General features: G+C 41.5%; 1 protein-coding gene across 3 annotated transcripts in view; it reads left to right on the forward strand.

Moving 5' to 3' along the window:
• Positions 1-2,658: 2,658 nt before the first annotated feature.
• LOC108715513 (neuronal growth regulator 1) overlaps positions 2,659-12,952 on the forward strand; it is a 314,986-nt gene continuing 304,692 nt past the window's right edge. The window contains exon 1 of one of the 3 annotated variants that reach the window (XM_041561332.1): positions 2,659-3,209. In XM_041561332.1, coding sequence (XP_041417266.1) covers positions 2,857-3,209 — 353 coding nt within the window. In that variant the 5' untranslated portion in view covers positions 2,659-2,856. The remainder of the gene's footprint in view (positions 3,210-12,952) is intronic. The other 2 variants (XM_018260737.2, XM_041561333.1) reach the window with 2 other exon arrangements.

The raw sequence follows: 12,952 nt of genomic DNA on the forward strand, positions 1-12,952 counted from the left end.
TTCTGGATTCAGCTTATGCAACAATGATCGTGAGCAGTACGCCCTATGCAGTAGGTAAAGTTGCAAAATTCTATATTTGTAGATGGGGGAAATCAGTAGGGGTGTTTGAAGTACCTGATGCCATTGCTCATCTGAGAAAGGCCTCAAATCAGATTCCCAACGCTCTCTGGATTTCAGTGGGACTTTTAGTAAATTAGTGTTTTGTAAAGCTTTGTAGAAGGAAGAGATCTTATGACTGGGTTGATCCTGTCGGAACACCTCTGCCACAAGTGTACTAGACAGGTGAAAATCACAGGTCCTAAGAGCCTTCCTCACTGAACCTCTCACCTTATGATATATCAGCCATTGCGTAGGGGGGATAGCAAATATTTCTATAAGATTAGCAAACGAAACTATTCCTTGTTTATCCCAAACCTGATCCAGAGTAAAGACCCCTGCATCCAGCCAGGCCTGAGGTGGTGTTACCCTATTCAAAGGGGCTAGCCTAGCATTGTACCATAGTGGTGTCAGGGGATCTAATCCCACCGGGTTAGAAAGGTGATGGACCAGAATAATACTTTGCAAAGTTAATATAGGATTATTAGGAGTCTTAAATTTCCTAGGAGCTTTAGCCGCTAGTGCATAGAATGGTGGTAATTCATTTTGGGTTATTGATTGCCACAGTTGGTATACAGCCTCTGTCAGACCTGCCTGTTTCAGTGACCATAGCTGTGACAGCTGTGCAGCTATGTAGTACAGATGCATATCTAGCACCGCCATTCCCCCCTCATCTTTCGGACGACATAGTGTTGTCAAAGGTAAACGACTCCTAGATTGCCCCCATATGAATTGCCTGAATAGAGAGGCTAAGTTAGAGAAGAACCGATTTGGTATTTTAACAGGGGTATGCCATGGTAAATAAAGAAGTTTTGGTGCAATAATCATTTTAATGGTTTGTATACGGCCCATTGGACCTAGCAGAAGCTGTTTCAAAATTTGAAATGTAGTTTGAACCGATTGTAGAATGTAATATTGGTGTGTAAGCAGCCATCTCAGGTCATTTTGCGTGGTCATGTGGAAGACTGTATTTAGGTCCAAGCTGCCTTAGGCATCGGACCTAAATACACACCTAGGCTGTGAGTGTGACGTCAGCGCGTTTTACGTGTGACATCACATGCACGGACATTGCGGAAGTGATGTCACAACAGTGTATCAAACCCCACACTTGACGCGTTTGGTGGCCTCACTTCCTCAAAAGTATGTGAGGCCACGAAAAGCGTCAAACGTGGGGTTTGATACACTGTTGCCGATATTTGATTCTTTATGATGTAACCAAGTCGTTAATAAAATTTGAAACTTTTAAAAAACCCTGATATTGCCTGGTACTCCGTGACCAAGTTACAAGTGCTGGCTCTTTCTGAAAGCACATGACCAGGGCCTTATTTATATTAAGGAACTCGAGAGCCTGTGCCCAGGGTGGCAGGTTTTGGGGGTGGCCCTCTGGTGCCTATAAATACAGCATCTTCCACAGATTTCTATTGGAAATCCGGTGAAAGAGTTGGGGGGGGAGAGGGGGCCAGGCTGGTTTGCAGAAGTTACATCACGTGTGACATCGCTTCCGCAATGTCCATGCATGTGATGTCACACGTAAAACGCGCTGACGTTACACGCACAGCGTAGGTGGCGTATTTAGCTCCGATGCTTAAGGCAGCTTTGGACCTAAATACTTGCACATGACCACGCAAAATGACCTGAGATGGCTGCATATTACAAATAAAAAAATACACTTGCTGGTTCAGGAATGACATTTTATATTGTAGAGTGAATTATATGCAGTGCAAACAGTGTAATTTAGAAATAAAAACGACATCATAAAAATCATGACAGAATCCCTTTAATAACATGAATATTCAGGTCAACAGAAGCGGTGTGGAATGTAAATCCAGCCAAGACACAGACTATAATAATGAGGACTGGGAGGGGGAGGGAGAGACACTTGCACAGATGCCACTGAGGCTGTTGCCAGAGGTACAAGAGAAGTTGTTATGCCATCACATATGTACTGTATATATGGAAAATGAAAAGATCATTGAGAAAGGACAGGATTATACACTTGTACAGCCCAGACAGGGAGTCACTAGGTTGCCCTAAGGATTTGCAATAGCTAGAAAATAGAGTAGCAAAATCCGAAGCCCTTTAACCATTATTAGCCTACAGCCCCCAGCACCCCCTTGCAGCCAGCTGCCAGGGAATAAAGGGAAATAACTGAAGGCTGGACTGGATTTGATGTCCGGTACATTTATGTTGTGTGTAGCACCATGGTCCTAGAGGAACGTTGTTTCATTCCACTGTGTACTGTACAAACGTATATGGATGAAATGACAATAAACTCACTCTTGACTCTTGAATATGAAAGGAAGACAGAATTGAAACTAGGTTACATAAACATATTGCTAACGATTCGAGGCTGATATGAAATAAAATCTGTTGAGTGTTATTTCCTAGCCGATATGCCTACATTTGCCTGGAGGATATTATTGCCTTAACCCATCCCTTGTAATGCCACACGTAGAGTAGTTTACAGTATTCTGTGAGAAATCCACTTGTGCCACCCCCCTTCACAGCCTCTCTAGTTCCGTGTAATCGATACATTCCATGTACAGCCGCAGCATCAGCACCCTGTGAGTGAATAAGCATCTGCCTGTCTGCGGTACGGTGGGTGATGCAGAATCTCTGTGCTCCATCACCTGCAACACTCACTGGCTATGGTTGCTAAGGAAACGGCCGCATGGCAACCGGCTGAGAGCCTGGGGGCCGTCTGTTGCTGCTGCTGCTGCCGAGCCTGCTCTCATTCTCCAGCAAAGCTTCTCTCACTAGATGGTGTGCGAGCCACCCGAGAATAGATTCAACTCCTCCACTCCTCCTCCTGAAGGTTCGCAGGGAAGTCTCAGAGAGAGAAATAGAGAGAGAGAAATAGAGAGAGAGAGAGAGAGAGGCTTTGCCGTGCCAGGGATCCCAGGCTGCGAGCTGACAGGGGCAGCCCCAGCAGTGATGGACATGATGATGTTGGTGCAGGGTGCTGCATGTTGCTCAAACCAGTGGCTGGCCGCTGTCATCCTGAGCCTCTGCTGCCTGCTGCCCTCCTGCCTTCCAGCTGGACAGAGCATGGACTTCCAATGGGCAGCAGTGGACAATCTGGTCGTCAGACAAGGAGAGACAGCGATGCTTAGGTAGGACACAGTGTGATCTCTATGTTTACTTAGCCTGAGCCTTCAGTGTAGCTGCTGATACTTTTTGTTATCTTTTGTGCTCAATTTGTAATCAAACCTACAGCTGCAGCGATTGCCACAAATCCAGTTATCATATTCCCTGTTGCTTCCATATTAGACCATAAACATTGATTTATTCTGGGGAAAAAAAAAACCTTTTTGCTATTTGCCTTTCAATGATTAACGTGATCACATGCAACACATTGCAACTACTTTTGGTGCTCTTGGGCCAGCGGCTGCATCAGGTTTGTCAATGGACCTGTCTGTGTATGGAGATAGGGGGAGCTTTAAGCAATAGGAACAATAATGTTCCTTTTGGGGGCCATTGGGGGGTGGGGACCTAGTGTAACTTGTGTTACTGCAGCTCTGATTTGCATGGTGTTCTTTCAACTGGCCATGAGGGGGCACCTCTGGCCCCAGGGAGGGTAAAATAAATGGGTCAGTTATTAATGCCAGAGGGAGACAAAGCCATGTTCATTTAAACACACCTGTGTCCTATTTCTGACTGGATTGCTGCTCTGGCAGGCAGTGGAGGGGTTAAGGAGACATAGTGGAGAGTTAAAAACAACTGCAGCAAATTAAGTCCAACTGCTTTGCATTTTCAATGGACTTGCATAAAAAAAGCCACAAAGTAAACAATGCAGGGATGACACAGTGCTTCTGTCTCACTAATGTTTCAGAGATGGAGTTTTAAAGACTGTTTTGCTGTTGAAGCCTCTTGATCAGCTCTCAGCCAGAGACAGTGATCACTTTGCCAAATGTCATTAAGCAGCTCTGTTTACTTCATCTACATAAATAGAATTCCAAAACTCATGGCTCTCTGGTTACCCCTTGGAACAAAGTCAGCTTAAATAGGAGCTTGCCTTTTGGATGGATATCATTCCATATGTGTTCTTGCCTTACCCTTACATGGATTATGATGCAGATTATGATAATAATAATAATTATTATTATGATGAATTTGCAAAGCGCCAACATACACGTTTACATACACCTTACATTACATACAAATAACGAGGAGGTAAAGAGTGAACTCACAAATCCATATAATATCCACTCTCCTCTCATAAATGAATCTTTCATGGAAAATCCAGATTATAAATAGCTTGTTTTATTGTGATCATCTTTTTATAGCATGCTATTATCATTAGATTATGAGATTTAATAGAGAACATACGATTATACCTAGAGTCATTAGTGAGTCAGTGCGTTTTCTCTGACAAGCTGAATTCTTTCCAACACATATAGACAGTACAGTGGGAAACCACACACAGATATAAACACAGAGGAGTTCATGCATCCCTTTACTGTATATACTGTGTGTATCTGTTGAACTGCTATAGTTATCAGACACAAATATACTATGTATTAACTTAACTGCCACCTCACTGTGACTAATGATAAACTATGATCTATCCAACCAGAAGAATAGCCATTTGTACATTGAACCCTGTTTAAGGTTTAAGTGGAGGGATTTGTGGATAATATCCCAGTCATCTTCAGTTTCTCCCTAGTATACACTGACTTAAATACCCACAAAGTTTCTTTCTGCCAAGAAAGTGATGTATGGACACAGTAAGGAAAGGGTTATGTCAGAATAAATGAATGTCTAATGATCTTTCTCTGCAAAAGTCGACCTAAACCTTCTTTGTGAGTCATTAGTAGATAGAGATTATAGGCTAAATCCTGCTTCTGTTGTCTCTTAATGAATCGTGCTCACATATGGTCCCAGAGTCTATTCAATCAATATTTGCAGGATGTTCCTGCACCGCTATTCCTTATCCCCAGTCACTGGTTTTTATTTCTGGAAAAGAAAATGGTTAAAATCACTGCCTTCCTACAGTTCCAGCCACTGTTTCACTTCAATAGCAACCCTACATACATTTTCCTGCACCTCTAAATCAAAAATCATTGTAGCCAAAAGCAATGTGGTTAGTGTTCTATGTGCTGATGGAAAATAGCACAGTGTTTGGGGTTTTTTTATAAGGAACTGGGTTGCTGACTCCAATGTGCATGGTGGTTCCTAGGCATTTGTGATACATATATCTGCAATAATGCATCAATTATATCTGCTTTGCATTCATTTCAGTCATATCAAACTGTGATGGCTGGATGGAATTACAGTTCAGCACAGTTTAAAAAATAAAATATACAGCACTGAAAGCAGATGCAGTATAATATTTCATCTGTTCAACCCTTCCTCAGTACAAGAAAAAAAAATAACCACAGAGAAGCAAAGTGGAGTTACAGTATGGGAAACCTTCCCCAGCATGGTCACCATATTACTGTACTCTGCTGGCGTCTATATGGTAACCATGAATCAACATAACCCAAAACACTGCAAGAGAAAAAGAAGATATGGAAATGCTATTTCTGCAACAAAATGGTTTTCCTATATACCATCATTAGGAAATTGCTGTCAGTTTGATCTATATTGTTCTGCAGTACACTGCTGACTTCTTTTTTTATTGTTACATTCAGGCTGATCAGTCAGAGGGATAAGCAGAGAGCAAATACATTGTTACCCTTTTCCCCACAGCTATGTGTTGCATAGTGTGCTGGAAGATAAAGTGTTAATGCATGTCTGGTTTATTGATTCCCATGGACACTGGCTAAACTTCCCGCTTGCATCTTTTGCACAGTGAGCTTGGACAGTGTAGGAATTAATCAGATTGACAGAAGCTTAGGGATACAATCACCATATTTACAGAGAAATTTGCTGTGAATATTTCCAGTTCTTCTCTTTCCCTGAGACTCGTTCTGCATGTTCCAAAGGCTGTTGTTGTTTTTTCCTCCTCCTCTAGGATGCTAGGAACATTTTATCATATACCAAGCAATCAGCATCCACAACACTCTCAGATCAGTGAAATTTCTCACTCCCTGTTTGATGCAAGTACAATTACAGTATTTTGATGCCAATTAGAAGACACTGTGAATACCATACAATTACTGTCGTTTGATACCAATTTGACATGCCATTACATTGCTATGTTAAAGGGTTGTTCACCTTCAATGTCCAAATCATAAGAAACCACTAACAATGCTCTTATTGTAAGAAAATCAATTTCCTGTAACAAAGGCCATTGCAATAGCTACTTTTTATACCTTTTTAATCAGTCCTTCTCCTGTGTCTCTGATCAGTTTTCTGAAACAATAGGAGTGGCCTATTTTGAACCTGACCCAATGAGAACTGCCCATATGCTTACATTATCATTCCCAGGCTTTGCCTTTACTTTTTATTTATTGGACATTGATATTGCCCTCCTCCTAGTCATTCATTGGCTGCTTGTGCACTTTAACCAGTTGCATAAGTTTAAAGGTCATTGGTTAGTTTCTCGTTCCCATTTGCTGTTGTCTCGTGTGCAAAAGACTTAAGTAACATAACATCTGTATATACATTTCTGCAACAATTTCTGCGTACACAACCCCATCTGAGAGTCTCTGTCCCCACACAATACCCATTCCTGCCTTGTGTCAAAACTACACAGTCATGCAGACAATCACTGAAATATCATTCTGCAAAAAAAAGAAGCAGTGATCTTCCCCTACTTCTGCTCTCATCCACCTCCTGCCTGGGCTAAGACTGAATGCATTGCCATAGAGGTGCGGCCTTTCTTGGGAAAAAATACCAGCCTTACTACATATTCATCTTTCTTCCCTATTGATAACGCTGTCGTCAAGCATAATTTTTATTCGCCATTTTGCCTACTGTAAGCACTGAAATTGCTTCAACTGTTCAGTCGCTCACTGACTGTATTGCTGGGAAAACTGTTCCAGTGTTCTGTGTTGTTGCGGTCCTTGACCTGAAGTTTGTTTAGGCTATTGTAAAAATGCTAATAAACTACAAATTCAGTGGAGTTTCTATGTTCTCTGCTTTACATGCTAGGCAAGCAAGAGAATTTGGGAGTTTTTGTATTTATTGTCTTTTAGTTTTTTTTTTTAACCATTAATGTTCTTTCACTTTAGTTTCAATTCTGGATGGTAAAAAAATGGTAGGTATATTTTTCCTAGGTAAACTAAAAGTCCCCCTGACTTTTAGTTTACATAGGAAAAATATATCTTATTTTTTTCAGGACATCCTAAGCTTTCAAATATGCTATTTTTGTGTAATTTCACTTTTGTAAGAAAATATACCTTTCTAAATGTAGAAATATAAAAAATAGTTCAATATGTGGCATATCTCTTTCATGTAGGGGTCGCATATCACGGTTGTCAGTTTCATCTACTAAAAATCACGGCATTTTATGTGAGATAAAGTCAAAAACACATTAGTTCAACCCAGAAATCCATATATTTTTGGAAAGTACATATTCACTCAAACCCAAAATGAGTAAGCATGCCTTTCTACTACAAACTAACAAACAACAATTCTTCATGAATGTAGTGAATTTGCTAAAAATTTGCCTCAAAAAGCTTAAAATTTGATCGTATCTCTCATATATCAAGTACCAACATAAAACAACCTTAAAATGAATGCCAGGGGTCTACTGAACAATTCAATGCCCAAAGTGCATAGTTTTACCTAAGTATTTGGCGTGTACAGACAAGCATGGAAAAAAAAGTACTTTGTGTGTCCACATTGTACATGTGCTGAAGTTGTGTGGATGCATGTATATGAGTCTAAGTATGACTGTGTAAACATGCAAAAGTGTGAATAAATGTGCAAAATAAACACTGTTGTGTGTTACCTGGAGGGATACATCTGTAGAAGGCTTGCAGAGTCTATGCAGCAGGATATCATGGAGGATGGTCTAGGGAGTGACTTCTTCCAGGAAGAGACTAAACATTAGACTTGTAATTGTCACATCTGCTGTTCATGATCAATCCTCTGATAATCAGTGCAAGGATCGATCGGCCCTCTGCCAGGTAGAATGCTCTTCAACTGCAGCTCTAGCTGCTGAAGCGCATTACATGAACTGTCAAAAAAACCGTATGCAGTTCCTGCCTGCCAACGTGTTAGAAATACATGCTTATCAACAGGTTAAAGGGGTTGTTTACTATAAATACATTTTAGTATGATGCAAATAGTTATATTCTGAATAGGGATGTAGCGAACTGTTCTGCGGCGAACTTGTTCGCGCGAACATCGGCTGTTCGCGTCCGCCGCAAGTTCGCGAACGTCGCGCGACGTTCGCCAATAGGCGTTCGCGTCAAAATCGTTCGACCATTCGACCATTCGGTCGCTAAAATCGAACGATTAAAAATCCTTCGATCGTTCGATTCGAACGATTTTCGGATGTTCGAAGTTCGCAAACTGTTCACATTTTTTGCCGGTGTTCGCGAACGGCGTTCGCGAACACATACTCGGCGGTTCGCTACATCCCTAATTCTGAACCAATATGCATTCTTAAATTTTTTTTTTTTTTTTAATTATTTAGCTATCTAGTTGCTAGGGTCCACTTTACAATAGCAACCAGAAAGTGGTTTGAATGACTGGGAGATGAATTTGAATTATATTTATGGAAAGGTGAACTACCCCTGTTGCAATAATGGGACATTCTTCAGTATTGGCATATATTTTATTGTGTTCTGCTTAGAGTTGTTACTTAACATCAGAGCTGCTAGGACATACTGTATGTGAGGACTGTATATAGTGCCTTTTTAACATGGAGGTGCTGACTAGCTCAAGCCTGCCTTTTTATACTATCCTTTTAGGTTCACATATATATTTTGCAGAAAATGTGAGTGGATTAGGGGTATGGTTAAAAAGTCGACATGGCTTAATTCTTGAAGGGTGCAGCCTCCTCCATTCACCTGTACCCTTCCCCCCACCATGGTCCAAAAGGCACAGCCTTCTTTCATTCACCTTCATGTCAGCACAAACGCTAAAGAATTGCACCCCAAATCACTTAAAAGGGTTGTCCATATTTAAGTTAACTTTTCCAGCTTACAAACAGAGTTCTGTGAGGCTACAATTTTTTTGTCTTTCTTACTGTTATTACTTAGCTTTCTAGTCAGGCCTCTACTATTCATGGCACTGCCTGTTTGCCTGGTGGCAAATTTTCTCCGAATATTCATCTCTTCATCATACAAAATGTTAATTAAAGGTGGACAACCCCTTTAAAGGGGTTGTTCACCTTCAATGTACAAATCTTATGAAACCACTAACAATGCTCTCAATGTGTTAGAAAAACCATTTTCCATAACAAAAAGTAAAAATGCCATTGTAAAATCTAATTTTTATACCTATTAACTCAGTCCTTCTCCTGTCTCTCTGACCAGTTTTCTGAAGTGATGGGAGTGGCCTATTTTGAACCTGACACACCAAGAACTTCCTATATGATGACATCATCATGCCCAGGCTTTGCCCTTACTTGTTTCCTATTGGATGTTGATACTGCCCTCCTCCTAGTAATTTATTGGGTGCTTGTGAACTGTAACCGGTCACATAATTTGAATGGTCATTGGTTGATTACTCAATTGTAATGGCAGAGGTTAACAGACGCAGCATATAAACAAACCTGCCTTGCAACAAACAAACACACAGCCAAGCAGACAAATACTGCAGAAAAGGAAGGAGCATGGCAGAGGTTAACAGACGCAGCATATAAGCAAACCTGCCTTGCAACAAACAAACACACAGCCAAGCAGACAAATACTGCAGAAAAGGAAGGAGCAACATTGTTCTCCCAATTCTGGCTCTCCTTCTGCCTAGACTAAAACTGAATGGAGTGCCAAAGGGGTGCAACCTTTTCTGGGAATAAATACTGGCTTTTCTATATTTTTATCTTTTAATACCTTTGGCATTAAGCATAATGTCAGTTATTTACAAAATTGTAACAAAAACCAGCACTGACTTGCTTAGAAACATATGTAACTTACACATCTAGCAGGGACAGTAGGGCTGCCACCTCACCCTTTTAAAACCAAACACATATGAAATCCACAGCCTGCATGGCTAATTATCAACTCATTTAGGGGCACTTCGCCAGGCGTAGTTTCACCAGCGCTCCGCAAATTCACTAAAATCCGAAGTTGCGCTCAGGGGTAGCGTAAGGTTGCGAAGTTGCGCTAGCGTTGAATCGCTATGTAAAGCGAAGTTACGCTAGCGAAGGCTACGGCGCCAAATTCAAATTTCAATGGAGGAATACGTACAGCGCCGTTTCTGTATCCATTGCCGCCTGAGGCGGCTCCAGTAATGCCGCCCCCCCAGCCCGATTCACGCTAGTGCGGAGAGCGCAATTGCGCTCTCTCGCCCTAGTAAAGCCGAATTTCCGGTTCAAAAACCGGAAATTCGGCTCTTAAAGGCACCAGGAGCGGCTTTTTGCCGCCCCTGGAAACCTAGCTGGCGATGCCGCCTGAGGCGAGCGCCTCAGCTCGCCTCATTGGCGGATCGCCCCTGAATACGTATCAGCACTACAAATGCCAAGAAAACCTTCAAATCATCATTTAAAAAATTTATTTTGCCCTACACATGTGTCCACTGTCTAGGTAAGTTGCCACGAGTCAGGAAATGTAGGGGGGAAGGAGGGGAGCCCCAAAATTTTTTTTGATCTTTTTCAGCCTATCACCCATCATGTAGAAAACACGCCAGCGTTTTTTGGGACTTAGAAAAATTTTTGACTTTTTTTGAAACAATCCCTATCTACTCTATTGTGCTTCGCCAGGTCTGAGGTGGCGAAAAAAGTCTAGCGTAAAAGGTAGCGTTCAGTACACTGCGCAAGTTAGTGAATTTGCGTAGTTACATCGCTAGCGAAAATTCGCCTGGCGTAAGGGTGCGAAGTAACAATAGCGAAACTACGCCAGCGTTCGTTAGTGAATTTGCGCAGTAACGAAAATGCCAAACGCTAGCGAATTAACGCTAGCGTTCGGAGCTTCGGCGCTTAGTGAATTTGCCCCTTAGATGCTGCAGACTGAACTGATTTCTGTGCAGCCATGTATCATGCATCTAAATTAATGGCTAATTAGCCATGCAGGCTGTGGATTTCATATGTGTTTGGTTTTAAAAGGGTGAGGTGGAAACCTTAAATGATTTTGTGCGCTCTCCCGGGGGGGGCAGTAATTTACCTAGGAAAACGATACCTTTTTTAAGTGTTTAAGTGTTCCACTTCTGGAACAAGATTTAGAGCTCTAAATTCCAAAAAATTTAAAAGTTATATTTTTCATGATATAGGGATCTATACCAGAAAAATATTTTACTTTATGCACAAAAATTGAACTCATTTGGAAAGCCTCAAGCTCATACAAATAGTCAGCTGCTGAATAATGATTTTTTATGAGGTAAATACACAAAATAATACATGGACCCCCCCCAAATAATATATTTCTGGAAAGTACAAGTGTCATCTCCCATAGTATCCATTTTAAAAATGATTTCTTTTTTCTCTGTAATAATAAAATAGTCGCTTGTACTTGAGCCCAACTAAGATATAATTAATCCTTATTGGAAGCAAAACCAGCCTATTGGGTTTATTTAATGTTTACATGATTTTCTAGTAGACTTAAGGTATGAAGATCCAAATTATGGAAAGATCCATTATCCGTAAAATTCCAGGTCCCAAGCACCTCGATCTGTGCAGATGGGGGGCATCTGCACAATTGAAGTCTCTGCAGTACACAGCCCACACTCCCCCTCCCTCTCACAAACTTGTAACAGTTTCTCTTCAGTACCTGAATGCTGCTCAAATTCCCCAGCACAGCCCAGCACAGGAAGCAGTGGCAGAGTGACAGCAGACATAGCCAATAGGAGTTAAGTTAGCTGCCAGTACAATGTGTGATGTCATATAAGGAAGAGGAAGTGAACACTGTAGTGTTTTTGGGGGTCAGTGACCCCCTCCCAGCACAGGGTCTGTGTGGAACTGAAGGATTAGTACATGGACACTTCTGAGGTGAATATCTCTTGAACTGTACTTTTTCTGTTAACTGTTTCTATGGAAAAGTTTGTTCTATTCATGTGAACTGTTAGATTTGTCATTTTGTTACAAAGGTGAACAACCCCTTTAAGAGACCAGCAGTCTTTCTATGAGGTGAGAATATTGATATATCTGGAATATCAGCTATACAGGGTTACATTTGTTTTGCATAACAAAACATTAGATATTGTTCATGTAAACAATAAGTATGTATTCCTCCACCTTTTAAATTGAACAAATCACTTTCACAAACAGACACACCATTTCCCACTACGGGCAGCACTGTGGCCCACATGTAAATTTTTCCCCTCTGAACCACATTTTCCCCATGTATTGTATGCATCCCCTTGTGGCATCTCAAGTTCTCCCAGTACCCCCACCCCCCTTATTGCCTAAACATGTAAAACGTTCCCATCCTCTGGACCTCAAGTTTGCCCAGCACTGCCAGCGTCCCCCTCCCACACACACAGTGTGGCCCAAACATGTTACATTTTAACCTGTGGACAGCAAGTTCCCCAAGCATCACCCTTACCCCTTCATCACAGCATCTTAAGTCCCCCCAGCACCCTCCTCCCTTAGCCTGAACAAGCACTGTCTGTTGCACTTGCATTCCATATGCGTCCATCAGACAGTTCATATGTGTATGGTCCTCGCTGGCATCTCACTTCAAGTGGTGTAGTAAATTTAGATTGTCCTTGTTTCAGTATTCCTAGTTTCTTAATTCTGACTAAAGATCCAGGCTGAAAGTGCACTTCTCTTGCACCACATTTTCTGTCAGTATAAGCCTTGCATTTGGCTTGTTGACGTTTCACAATGTCAGCAGTAGATGATTTTGTAGGCACAGTATTTTGT

The sequence above is a fragment of the Xenopus laevis genome, chromosome 4S (genome assembly GCF_017654675.1).
Source record: "Xenopus laevis strain J_2021 chromosome 4S, Xenopus_laevis_v10.1, whole genome shotgun sequence".
NCBI lineage: Eukaryota > Metazoa > Chordata > Amphibia > Anura > Pipidae > Xenopus > Xenopus laevis.